The 13,610-nt window shown below is 39.0% G+C and overlaps 1 protein-coding gene across 1 annotated transcript in view; it reads right to left on the reverse strand.

The window, feature by feature from the left end:
- Window positions 1-13,610, reverse strand: part of ATP6AP1 (ATPase, H+ transporting, lysosomal accessory protein 1) — a 48,647-nt gene that overhangs the window by 27,627 nt on the left and 7,410 nt on the right. The window contains exons 4-6 of the mRNA XM_009084185.1: window positions 8,560-8,753; window positions 7,471-7,514; window positions 4,528-4,613 (exon numbers count right to left, since the gene is read on the reverse strand). Of these exons, the coding sequence (XP_009082433.1) occupies window positions 4,528-4,613; window positions 7,471-7,514; window positions 8,560-8,753 (324 nt within the window). The remainder of the gene's footprint in view (window positions 1-4,527; window positions 4,614-7,470; window positions 7,515-8,559; window positions 8,754-13,610) is intronic.

Genomic DNA, 13,610 nt, shown 5'->3' on the forward strand with positions numbered 1-13,610 from the left:
ATATTAGGAAGAGATTTTTTACGGAGAGAGTGATCAGGCACTGGAATGGGCTGCCCAGGGAGGTGGTGGATTCACCATCCCTGGAGGTTCTCAATCTGAGACTGGATGTGGAACTTAGTGCCATGGTCTAGTAACGACAGTAGGGTTGGACATGATGATCTTTGAGGTCTCTTCCAACCAGGTTGATTCTATGATTCTGTGATTCTATGAAATAGAACATGACTATGCTATGAAGCCATTAACTGCCCAACAGTAAGGAGGTAGAGCTTTCAGGAGACAATTATCTCACAACACCAGTTTTTGGGAGCTTCACTATATAAAATTAATTTACTTGACTAGAAGGAGCCATTCTTTTTTCTTTTTCAAGTTAATACTTAAAGCTAATTTCCTTCATCACTGACAAAAAGGCAACTTAGTAAATGAAAATCTTTCATAACAAATGATTGCAACTGATTTTCAAATGCACTAAGTAATATAAACTCTTTCTCAGCATGATCAAAGCCTTTTACTACTCATATATACTGATCTTGGTTATCACTGGAGAGTGACCTTGTAACTTCTAGATCATGGAATTTAGCCTTTATAGCTTAAGTGAGGGAGCTAGTACTTTTGCTTATGGTTATGAAACAGTTCATACCTTCCACAGTTCAAGCACAGCCAAATATATGCAATACATACTAAGTACAGACTGATGAACCCTCAAAAGTACATTTTGCTTTGCCTTTTCTAGCTCTGTACAGAAGCTGCTATCCTTGAACGCACTGAAATAACTTAAAGTTATCACAGGGGAAAAAGTGCTTTAAATGGTTTCAGCATTGAGTTTATACAACTAAGAAAAGTTTAAATTGCTTATTTTCAAAATATGTAGAACATCTTAAAATACATTGCTTTAATCATTTAAAAGTGCTTCAGTTGCTCAGACTAAGTCACTTTAATTTAGAGAGCCCGTTGAAAGATGCAGATTTGAAATTCAAAATACGTTTAAAATTGATCAAAAATTTCCTTCTCTTAACTCCAATTCTTTCATTAATTAAAAATATTTTTCATTTCCAATTGTTCTAAATGCAATTTTAAGCTAAGAATGCCCATGTGCCTTTGATTTCGAACAACAAGAAGCCACAATAATGAAATTATTTTTATTTTGGATATTTGTTTAAGAAAAGTAGGGGGGAAAAAGGCGGACTGCAAGTCCTGGACTCATATTCTTTCCTTTGCCACAAAAACTTACAGTGCAGAGACTATAAATATGAGCTTGCCTGCTCATTTTGTTCTGTCTTTTTAGTCTAAGTCTGGTCTTCAAAATCCGCTCTCTGGAAAATAATTTCACAGGGTGGATTATTGAAGTAACTTCTTGTTTTTCTTCAGTAGAACTAACCTTCATCCTAGAGTCTGAAGGAACTATTCTGATCATTTTGTTGGATAGACAGAGGTTCAAGATCTTACCTACATGCAAAAACTCATCTTACTTCTGATCGAACACAGAACACCTTTGAGAGGCTCATCCAGTTTTGGCTAAAGGAACACAGGTTTTCTAGGTTTTATTCTTGTGATAATTTTTTAATAGTGGTCCTGCCTGAAAACCCTCCAGCCTCTCAAGATCCTGTCTGCATTGCTCACGCTAGATCTAGACAATCCCACTAATGTCTTTCCTGTTGCCTAAACCAAAGAAAGGCAGATGAAGTATTCTCTAAGAGTCAGGCTGATGTTTCAGAATTGCTAGTCCTTATTGTGGGAGACTTTAACTTGCTGGATGTCTGCTGCAAACTCAACACAATGGAGAGGAGGCAGTCTAGGAGGTTCCTGGAATGTGTGGAAGATAACTTCCTGACACAGATGCTATTGGGGCAGTGCCCTGCTAGACCTGCTGTTTACAAACAGAGAAAGGTTGGTGGGCATGTGGTGGTTTGAGGCTGTCTTGGACACAGTGACCATGAAGTGATAAGTGGTTTTGATTCTTGGTGGTGTAGGAAGGGGGTCAACAAAACCTCTACCTTGGTCTTCCAGATAGCAGATTTGTCCTATTCAGGACACTGGTTCAGAGTCCATTAGAAAACAGTCCTTAATAACAAATGGGTCCAGAAAGGCTGGACATGCTTAAGGAAGTTTAAAAGGCAGAGGCACAGGCTGTGCATGTGTGCTGAAAGACTAGCTGATGGGGAAGAACACTGGCCTGGCTGAATAGGGAGTTTTCACTAGAACTCAGGGGAAAAAAAGAGAGTTTATGACCTTTGCAAGAAGGGGCAGGAAACTCAGGAAGAGTACAAGGATGTCATTTGGTCATGTGGAGAGAAAAGGCAAAAACTCAGCTAGAGCTCAATCTGGCCACTGATGTAGAAAATAATGAAAAGTGCTTTAATAAATACATTAAAAACAAAAGCAGGGCCAAGGAAAATGTCCATCCTTTATCGGATGAGGAGGAAACATTGTAACCAAGGATGAAGAAAAGGCTAAGGTACTTAATGCCTTCTTTGCCTCAGTCCTTAACAGAAATACCAGTAATGCTCAGGGCAACCAGCCCCCTGAGCTGATAGAAAGGGATGGGGAACAGAATAGACTTCCTGCAATCCAAAAGGAAGCAGTCAGTGACCTGCTGTACCACTTAGACACAAGTCTAGGGACGAGGTGGGATTCACCCAAATGTACTGAGGGAGCTGGTGGAAGAGCCTGTCAACAAACTCTTCATAATTGACCAGCAGTCCTGGCTAACTGAGGAGGTTCCAGACAACTGGAGGTTGGCCAATGTCATGTTCTTCTACCAGAAGGGTTGGAAGGAATATCCGAGGACCTGCAAGCCCATCAGCCTGACCTCTGTGCCAGAGAAGGTTATGTAACGGATTCTCTTGAGTGCCATCACTTGGCACATACAGAGCCAGGGGATCAGGCCCAGAGAGCATGGGTTTAGGAATGGCAGATCCTGCTTGATCAACCAGATCTCCTTTTATGATCAGGATGTTGTCTATCTGGACTTCAGTAAAGCTGTCTCCCACAGCCTTCTCTATTCTGCTGGGTACAGAGGACAATCACTCCTCTAGTCCTGCTAGACTAGAGAAGTGATTGTCTCCTGTAACCAGCTCTGGTGAGGCCACACCTCGAGACCTATGTCCAGATCTGGGCCCCTCACTATAAGAAAGATATTGAGGTACTGGAGCAAGTCCAGAGAAGGGCAACAAAGCTGATAAAGGGGTCTAGAGAGTAAGTCATATGAGGATCAGCAGAGGGAGCTGGGGTTGTTTAGCCTGGAGAGAGGGAAGAGTTTATCACTCTCTGACAGGGTGTAGCAAGGTGGGGGTCAGTTTCTTCTTCCAAGTAAGAAGCAATAGGACAAGAACAAATGTCCTAAAGCTGCTCTAGGGAAGGTTCAGGTTGAATATCAGAAAGAATTTCTTCACTGAAAGAGTTATCAAGCTTTAGAACAGGCTGCCCAGGGAGGTGGTGGAGTCACCATCCCTGGAGGTTTTCAAGATGAGACTGGATGTGGCACTCAGTGCCATGGTCTAGTAACCAGAAGCAATAGGACAAGAACAAATGTCCTAAAGCTGCTCTAGGGAAGGTTCAGGTTGAATATCAGAAAGAATTTCTTCACTGAAAGAGTTATCAAGCTTTAGAACAGGCTGCCCAGGGAGGTGGTGGAGTTACCATCCCAGGAATTGTTCCAGAAACAACTGGACATGGCACTTAGTGCTATGGTTTAGTTGACATGGTAGTGCTCAGTTAAAGGTGGGACTCAATGACCCTGGAGGTTTTTTCCAGCCTGAATGATTCTATGATTCTATTATCATACTAGGAGCTCAGATGTGGTACCACTGGAACATATAGACGTTTCTTTCAAAGCTGCAATTTTTAGGATTCAGCTCATCCCTCATATGATTCTATTCTTAGTGAGAACCATATTCTGTTTTCCTCAAGGCATGACTGTCTTCCATTTAATCACATTTAAAGTAAAAAATTGATTTTTTTTATTTCAACCTGTATACAAAACAGATAACTCTGCATAAATAACTATTCTGCATTGCTACCGACTGTTAACATAACATGAGGTGATCTATAAATGGTGTTCTGACTATCAGCAAGGATGAAAACTTTAACTTCCAGCTGTAAATACCAAGTATTGATTGAAGGAATTAAACCAATTAATTTAAAAATGGATGCATTAGTAGTCTTCACTTAATTAATAACACTCTATCTTTACTGACTGGCCACACTAGGATGCTTGATAAGGTTTCACATAGAACTGACTATAAAACAGTTAAACGGGGGAAAAAAAATCTTAATTTTCAGTTCTTAAAAATAATAATAAGTTCTACAGACAGTGGCAGATTTATAGTGTCCTAGAACAGCAAAACGTCAATAGTTACGTGATATAGCTATCGTGCATGAAAATTCATTCAATCATTTCTGGTCAAAACCTCATATAATACAGATTGCTTGCCTGGGTAATCTTGAAAATCATCTACAGCATTCCTCTGTAAACATTAAGTTGTTGGATGCTAAAAATCTGACAGTTCTAGGCACTGAAGATTCACTCACCCTTGAAGGTCTCACTGCAGTATAAATTACTGAAAAATGAATCCCTCGTTCCTGCAGAGCCATGGTCACTCTTCCAATTATTTTGTCTGTAAATAGAAATATGTATAATTTAACAAACTCTGTAAGATGAGAAAGCTAAAATCCTACAGTAGACATGGAAGTAATGAGCTAGATGTTTAAGTTTGTTTAGTTTATTTAAGTGCCCATACCATTTGTAGGTGAATAGGTACAAATGGGATAAGGCATATTCACTGTCTTGAAAAAAACATAATTTCAGTGAGATAATGCCAAAAAATATATTATGACAGTCCAGAAACTGAAAAACAAATACTATGAAAACAATACTCAAAAGTTTGAACTTTGGGCGGTTAAAAGCAAGAGCAGAAGAAATCACTTAAGAGATGAGAGCAAGATGCATATACTGTTAGTCAAGTGACCAGTTAATAAATAAATAATAAACCTTAAATAGAATTATTCTGTGAATTACACAGAATACTCAAAACATAGTGCTAAGTGTGGGGCATGATATGCATAATATCTGCAGCAATATTTCTTCTGACTTCTGTGGGTTTAAATCTTGATTCTGCATCCTCAACAGGATACAGAAAACTTTGCTTTTGACTACAGCGGAGGCCAAAGGAGAAATACGGCAGAATATTTCTGAACAGAGAAGTCAAGTAAGGGAGGATCTTTCAAAGAGGTCCAAATATGCCTCTACAAGGTTCTGAAACCACAGGCAGTTGTAACAAATACTTAAAACTGATAAATGTTTGTAAACTCTATGTAGAAATATTAACATCTGCTTATGATAAGGAGCATAATAGTTGTGAATCATAAACCATTAGTAGTGTCGTTATTGGGACTGCTAGAGAAATAAGCAAGCAGACTCACATTTACAGTTTCAGTGCCTTTCCACTTCTCATCCATGTACCAGCCTGATGAATGGATATTTTATAGCCTGGACATACAGACTAATTAGGTTCTGAGGTTATACTTTACAGAATAGTGTTTTATTTTCATATAGTGGAAACGGAGCTTATGTTATTATCCTCTTTAACCTCTTCCATTTACCATAATTATGGTCTCCTGGTTGAGCAAAATGTTTAGCTTTTGTAAGAATGCAAGCATTGGTTTTTCTGCAGGATTTTAACCAAAGTGATTTCCTTGTACCAGTCAAGAATCATAGCTATGTAAATTTTCCTTCTAAAAGCTACTGCTAAAAGGATCTACTATAAGAAATGTACTTACTCAGAAAAACAACTGCTTAAATACTACCATAATTATATTGGGTGTGGAGGTCCAAGGCATTACATAACATAAATTTCATATTCTAGAATCACAGATTTTGGAAATTCTTATCAGCCTCAGCTAAAATTTGCCGAAGAAAAAATACATATAAAGATGCATAGAATGCCTTTGGTTTTCTTTCTTTAAAGCAACCAATTGCTTTCCGAAGTAAAATGTTATTTGCATTTCACTTGAGAAAGGAGCTACATGTAACTATAGTTACCAGTAACAACTATAACTCCTGCCTTTGGGAAATTTCTAGAGGCAATTCCTTCATTTAGAGAAACTGCTGTGAACACCCTCATGACAACAGAGGTGATACATATCTTTGCCTATGATCAGAACCCTACCTTGCTCATGAAGTATTTGGAAATTCTGCAAGGAAAAGGGTCCAGATTGTCCACCATATTTTCAAGCACCTAAATTATGTGTTTACATGGGAAGAGTAGTGCAGATTTTGCACTTGGCTGTGAAAAGTGGCACATCTTCCCTGATTCACACATCTTTTTCCTGATTAATGGCTAGATGACACTAACCGACAAGTTGGTGTAGCCTGTTCTTCCATCACCCCACAGGTCAACTGTTAACTTTGCTTTTCTAAAACAAAGTGGCTTGAGACAGGGTTTGGTAAGCTTATTCTCAAGTCTGTACAACTGATGAAAGAAATGTCCCATAAAGAAGAAGATAATGTTTAGCCAAGACCAACATTAGGCCAAGGTTCTCCTACCTAATGTACTGTGGAGTCAGGAAAAGAGAAAAAAACTCCTCTACAATTCAGATGGAAATCCATCTCCTTATTTGAGTATAAAATCCACTCACTTTGGAGCAGTACAAAACCAAAGACACTACTGATTTCAGTACTAGGTTATTTTCTCCTGATTTTCAAATCTGCTTCTGATTTTACACCCCCAATCTGGGCAGAAACAATCATAGGCATTAAGAACACTATTAAATTATCAGTCCACTCCACTGTATACCCCCAAAACTACCACTTCAGTGATTTGAAGCCTTTATAACTTGATCTCTAATTTAGAGCAGTAAGTGAAAGCCCTGCAAAAAAATGAGATACCTCTCAGTGCCTCTTTGGTGCATGGCACCTCTTTTTCAACCAGATGCTAGGCAAGAAAAGAGGTTTTTTTATAGTGTTATATGGAGAGTAGTGTTTCATAACTGCAAAACCAATAAAAGACTGATGTCAAAGGCAATGAAGGCCATCCATATTGTTTTACAAAGATCAGAAAAACATTTCCTATTCATGCAGACACCCTCTGCTGAGACCAAGGCCTTGGAACTGCTGGATGAGCCTGGCACATTCGGCTACCAGTGTGCAAGCTGAGATCCAAGGAGGCAGCCCAAGCTGCACAGAGAGGCAGGGTTCACACTCAGAGCATGAGCAAATGCCCATGCCTGAAACAAGGGTGAATTAGCATTACATTTCAGGTCACAGAGCTGTATCTGGTTTGGTGGATTTTGAATCAGACACTCAGTATTTCAACACTATGATAACCAACTGCTTATAAGTACTATAGGTGGGGGGAAAATACTTTGAACAGTACTATTACAGTAAAGCCCAGGAAGCAGAGAATACAATCTGCTCAAGTGAAAACACAGACTTAAATGATGAAATGTTAGTTATAGCTTGAACATATTACTTACCATTTTCAGCAATTGCTTCCAGGGTGGAAATCTCTGTTAAACCACTACAAAAAGAGTGGGAGAGAAGTAATTTAAAATTTTTTTCTGGGCAAGAACAATGTGAACCAGAAATATATGAAGATACTGACTAGCAAAAGAGCAAAGCCATTAAAAGCACAAGGACCAGATCTTCAGCTGGTTTCTCAAGCTCTTCAAACTTCCTGGGCTGCAGAGAAGCCAGACTAATGTTATTTTCATCAATCTCTGGGCAGCTTTCTTTTCATTTGGTGTTGGCCCCTTGTCTAAACTTTGCACATGAGCTCCTTAAAGCAGGTATCATGCCTCTTTGTGTAGTGACGTGACAGCCAGAATTGCACTTCTTTAGGACACGTTGAATATATGCACCTAACACCAACATGTAAAATGCCCAAGAAACAGGCTGGGAAGAAGAAAGAGCAGAAGAACCTGAGCAAGCCTTATGTTATCTAAAATATATGTTCACCTGAAGAAACAGTCTCTCTCTACTTCCATTAGGTCACAGTCCTCATAGGGGTGGAAACATGAAGAATTACAGCCTCTTCCTTCCAGAGTGATGCAAACCAGTCTCTTCATTCATATTAGCTTCAGGTTTGTCTGTAAGTTTATTTACTTCCTTATTTATCCTTCCTTTTTTTTTTTTTCTTTTTGACCCCTGGAATGCCTTCTAGCAATTAATTCTGGAGGTTAATCATGTGCTGAGTAAAATAATTGAGCCTTTCTGCTAAAAGTGTGCTGCCATTTAGTTTTGTTAGCTGCCTCTTTTTTCTCATATAATGAGGCAGACAAAGTAGGAATGCCTGACTGCTTTTCTCAACAAAATTCATCTATTACACCTGGTAAGGTCATCAGGGGACTTCGAAAAACACTGACATTTACCCTTGTAAGAGAAATAATTTTGATAGCCCTACAAGCTTCCACTTTGGTTTTAATTTACCCTTGTAAGAGAAATAATTTTCCTAGCCCTACAAGCTTCCACTTTGGTTTTTTAATTTCCCAAATACAATTGACATTTTCAAATCTCTAAAAATCATGCACACATGTGGGTCAATTCTGTTTATGATATGCTCCTACCTGCCAAGTGGTTGTAGCTGAACCACCAGTAAATTTGGCTTAGATGCATCCACTTCCAGATGAGAGACATTGGGATCAGTTACATTTGTTAACTTCCAATCTCCTGACTCTTGAAGAAAGCTCAAAAGATACCTGGTAGCCTTGCAGTCAACAGCTGGCAAAACTAAAGATGAAGGAGAAGACTGAAGAATTTCCTGTAATAAATTTATGAATAGTTTATTTATTTGCTTAATATTAACTTGTTTAATAATTAAACACAAACCTCTTTTTTAATGTATCCTTAATTTAATTTTCAAGGTGAGGAATCATTACACTAAACACCATGTGAATTCTCACCAGCCTGATGCCAGATGCAGGCTGTTCCTGGAAAGGAGCAGTGAAGAGATAAGTGTTGCTCTTATTGTTGAACATTCTTGCAGCAAGCTCAAAGCAGTCAGTAACACCAGATTTTTACTGCCCTTGCCACATGTGTAGTAAAAGAGGAGAGCCAGATTATGCAGACATTCTCAAGCTAAGAGTGTGCTGGAGATACAGGTTATGAATGCCAACAGAAGCAAAGCTCAGACAACCCTCTAACTGAACATCCTTGGAGGTGAGAAGGACCAATGTGAGACACTGCCAGTTTCTGCAGCTCCATTCAGTATAGAGTCATACTTTGCATAATAAACACCCCTTGTTTGTGTACATCCTGGTGGTACAGCACATGGTACAGACTGCACAAATTACAGTCTAATTTGTAGCTATTAATTAAAGAATGTTACATATTTCAGGACCTACAGAGCCCCCAGACACAAACAAACTTCATGTCATGTACTTTCTATCTTTCTACTCAAAGTACAAATTATAAAGCTCAGGCTGAACTGCTTCAGACAATAAACCATCAGGATATCTATCACTTTATTTACAAGTCTCATTGCTGAGTTTCTGATAAAATGAATGAAATGATTGAAAAACATTCTTATTCTATAAACTATAGGAAAAATTCTTCTTTCCAAAGACTTTTCTTGATAATAAAATTAACTCAAAGTATTCATGGAATCAAAATGCAAGATGAAGACTGGAAAATTACTGCAATTAATGTACCCTAAATTTAATGCTGTGGTGTGTTGACCTTGGCTAGATGCCAGGTGTCAAAACTCCTCTATTACTCTCTCCTCAACTATACAAGGGAAAGAAAAAAAAGCAAAAGGCTCATGGGTCAGGGAAACATCACTCACCAATTACTGCCACAGGCAAAACAGACTTGACTTGGGTAAATTAATTTCATTTATTACCAATCAAAACAGAGTAGGATAATGAGAAATAAAACTGAATCTTAAGAACACCTTCTACACACACTTCCTTTCTTCTTTTCTTCCCAGACACCTTATTCACAATTCTCTACCTCATCCCACCCAAGCAGTGCAGGGGGGCAGGGGATGTGTTCTGCAGTCAATTCATCACGTCTCTACCTCTTTCTCCTCCTCAAGGGGAGGACTCCTCACACTCTCCTCCTGCTCCAGCCTGGGATGCCTCCCATGGGAATCAGTCCTCCATGAACTTCTCCAAGGTGAGTCTCCACGAGACTCAGTTCTTTATGAACTGCTCTATTGTGGGTCCCACCACAGGATGCAGTCCTTCAGAAACAGGCTGCTACAGCATGGGCTTTCCTCAGGGTGTCAGCCTCCTTTGGGCATCCACCTGCCCTGGCAGGGGATCCTCCATGAGCTGCAGGTGGATCTTTGGTCCACCATGAAACCCCATGGGCTGCAGGGGCACAGCCTGTCTCACCATGGTCTGCACCACAGGCTGCAGGGGAATCGAATCTGCTCCCTGCAGAACCTCCTCTGACTCCTTCTTCACTGACCTGGGTGCCTGCAGGGGTGTTTCACTCATATATTCTCACTCCTCTCTTCTCTGGACACAATTGCTTCTGTGCAAGAATTTTTTCACCTTCTTAAATACATTACCACAGATGTATTACCACCGTCACCGATGGGCTCAGCCTTGGCCAGTGACAGGTCCCTCCTGGAGCCACTGGCATTGGCTCTGTTGAACATGGGGGAAGCTTCCAGCAGTGTCTCATAGAAGCCACTCCTGTAGCCCCCACTACCACAATCTTGTCACACAAACCCAATACAAGTATGAATACTAGAATATATTTTTTCATTGAGTTCTAGTTTGCAACTTGTTAACTTTGCTTTCCCATTTTCTACATTTAAGTCTAGATGAATTTTGGGTTTTTTACAGATATGAATTTAGAGATAGAATTCTGAGCAATTCAATGATCTTATTTTATTTTCAATATTTTAATCCCTTGACCCCTACCAGCAGCCAGAATGGCAGCAGCCACTTCTTCCAAGGGTATATATTAAGCAGATTACTCATTTATTGTAGAATAAGATATAAAATGCATCATTACTGAGTAATATCTGAATTGTGCCTCTGCTCCTAACCAATCTTGCACTGCCATCTGTCTCAGATTCCAGCCACTGGGATTCAACTGTTTTTCATCAGAAGGGTAGACACAGCTGGATGTTTAGCCTCAGATAGCCATTCTGATCCCACACCTCTTGTCTGTCCTTCTTGACATTTGGCAACTGCATGCTTTTCATTACAATACCCAAATGTTGCTTTTAAAATTTTAGGATTTCAGCTACTATGAATGTTCAAAACATGAGAACTTCAAAAGAGGATGGAGAATGAAGAGCTCATAGATAAACCACAGAAGCAACTTCTGGTACAACCTCTAGGGCAACAGAGTAACTGATAAGATTCAATGTAAATTGATTTCAGCAGAGCACATGGTGAGAAGAAAACAACACTAATGTACACAATAATAGGTAATAGACTCAGAACTGATTGTAACCCTTCAGTAATGAAACTTTGAAGGTTACAACAGCTCTTTGAAAATGGAAAAAAGTGAAAATTCAGATACTGATAGTGACCAGAATTGAAAAAATCAAATGGTAGTGCTTTGGAGAAGCACAAAACATCTTCGTGCCACTGAATAAATCTATAATGAATTCTTATCTTGATTATTATGCAGTTGCTTCCTTGGCAAAAAAATAATAGAATAAAACTAAATGAAATAAAGACAATCAAAACTATAGTAGGACCTTCATATCATGCATGACTAAATAGTACTACTCAGTCTATGACCACTCAGTGAGGATACAATGGAGTTATAGAACCACGAATGGCAATGATTTACAAGCACAATTATGCAGCTGCACAGCTGGTCACTAATTGGAGTGTGTTACCATACACTGCAGCTGTAAGGAGCTGAGCATTGTCTGGGGAAAGGCAAAGCCAATATTAAAGAAGAATAGTTTGTAGGGAAGGTGACTGCTTGACAAAGAACTTCCTCAAATGATAATCTTTGTACTTTATTATTTAACTTAAAAGTTCTCTGAAAGTTCAAGATAAATGATCTACCCATAAGATTTCTTTTGTATTAAGTGAAAATAGAATTCTTTTATTGCATACAAACCCAAAAGCTCAAAACAGCTGCTAATGTAGCTGAATAGCTAATATCTGCAAATTTCTCTGAGGTTTACAGGCCCATAACTCTTTTACAAATAACACTTTCTTCTTGTAGTACACATGCTGCTACATGCACATATACATTCTAGATGAAATCTCCAGTTTAGATCTGTGAATAAATTTGCATTTCTGAAGCTCAAAAGGATGGTACTTGAGTGACATGGAATGTCTATTACAGCTTAACAAATCACTTGTATAATATAGACTGTGAAGGTAAAAAAATTGTGATTATGCACTATCAAAGATTCTAATTTCCCCAGTGAGAAAATTCAGACCTGACCCTCACTTTGTCCTGTGTTGTGTGCATATTATGACAACCTTTCATAGCATGATTGAGAATAGATTTCTTACCCAACTGAGCAAATTTTTGTAGACTCTGTTACATCCAGCATGAAACTGGATTATTATAAAGACCTTTCTCAGGCCCTAAAAGCTACAACTCTATGCACTAGATATTGACAAAACTCTCTGTATTGGGCACCTAGGTGAAAAAGAAATATGTGATTTATACATCTCATTTTCTTTCACTCACATTACAGCACCTCATCCCCACAAAACTATGCTAGAAAAGTATTAAGATTGCCAAGTCCAAAAGAGCAAACCAAGGAAGTGTTGGAGTTAAGGTGAGTGATTTGTCAAAATAAATTTTTCAGTTTGAGAAAAAATTTCTCAGCTCAAAGACAGAGAGGAGACAGAGGCAAGGTCAGAAAGCAAACAGTTACTAACATTCATTGAACTTGTTGAAAACTTGGGTTTAAATCTTTGTTCTGCCACATACAGAACAAAGATTTACTTAAACATGACCCTTTGTTTAGCTGAGGACCTTCTCACCAGCCCTCAGTAGGTCCCCAGTCTACCCAGTATACAACCTGATTTCTAAGCCAGTCAGTCAATCTCTGGCCTCACCTGTAGCCTTTAGAGCATCTAACCTCTATCTACAGTGCTGATGGAGTCCTGGTTACTAGGCAAAAGAAGAAAGTTTTAAATGCTTTGATACCCTTCCTCTTAAACAATTGGGGGCCACTTAAATAAGACCACCACATCATTAGGAAGTAGTAATGCCATGTGTGCATTTCATACATCTTCTCAAATTAAACCAGTTGCACAGTCAGGCGGCAACAAAAATTTGCTCCAGAGACAGCCTTGCAGGTATGTTAAACCCAGAGAAGATTAGGCATACCAGAGAAGTACCAATGCATCTGCCTGTGGACACAACCACTGATCCTTACACTACAAATTATTATGGCTTCCATTCATTCCTCAGAAAACCCATGTACATACTCTGAATAGTTGTTTTTGTTCCAGCATCAGTGTTGAAATGCTGTTATATTGCAAAGAGATGAAGATCTCCAGTTTCAGAGATACAAGGAAGATGTGAGGTTCTTAGTATAGATGTAGAGAGAGGTAATATGTGAATATTTATGTATTTAATTACACACAGTGCTTGCTGTGTGGTGCTAGGGAATTTACACTTCCTTGTGTGCTCTTATACCATTTACATTACTAATAGCTCTGTTCATCCTGCA

The sequence above is a fragment of the Acanthisitta chloris genome, unplaced genomic scaffold, assembly GCF_000695815.1.
Source record: "Acanthisitta chloris isolate BGI_N310 unplaced genomic scaffold, ASM69581v1 scaffold1070, whole genome shotgun sequence".
In the NCBI taxonomy this organism is placed as follows: domain Eukaryota; kingdom Metazoa; phylum Chordata; class Aves; order Passeriformes; family Acanthisittidae; genus Acanthisitta; species Acanthisitta chloris.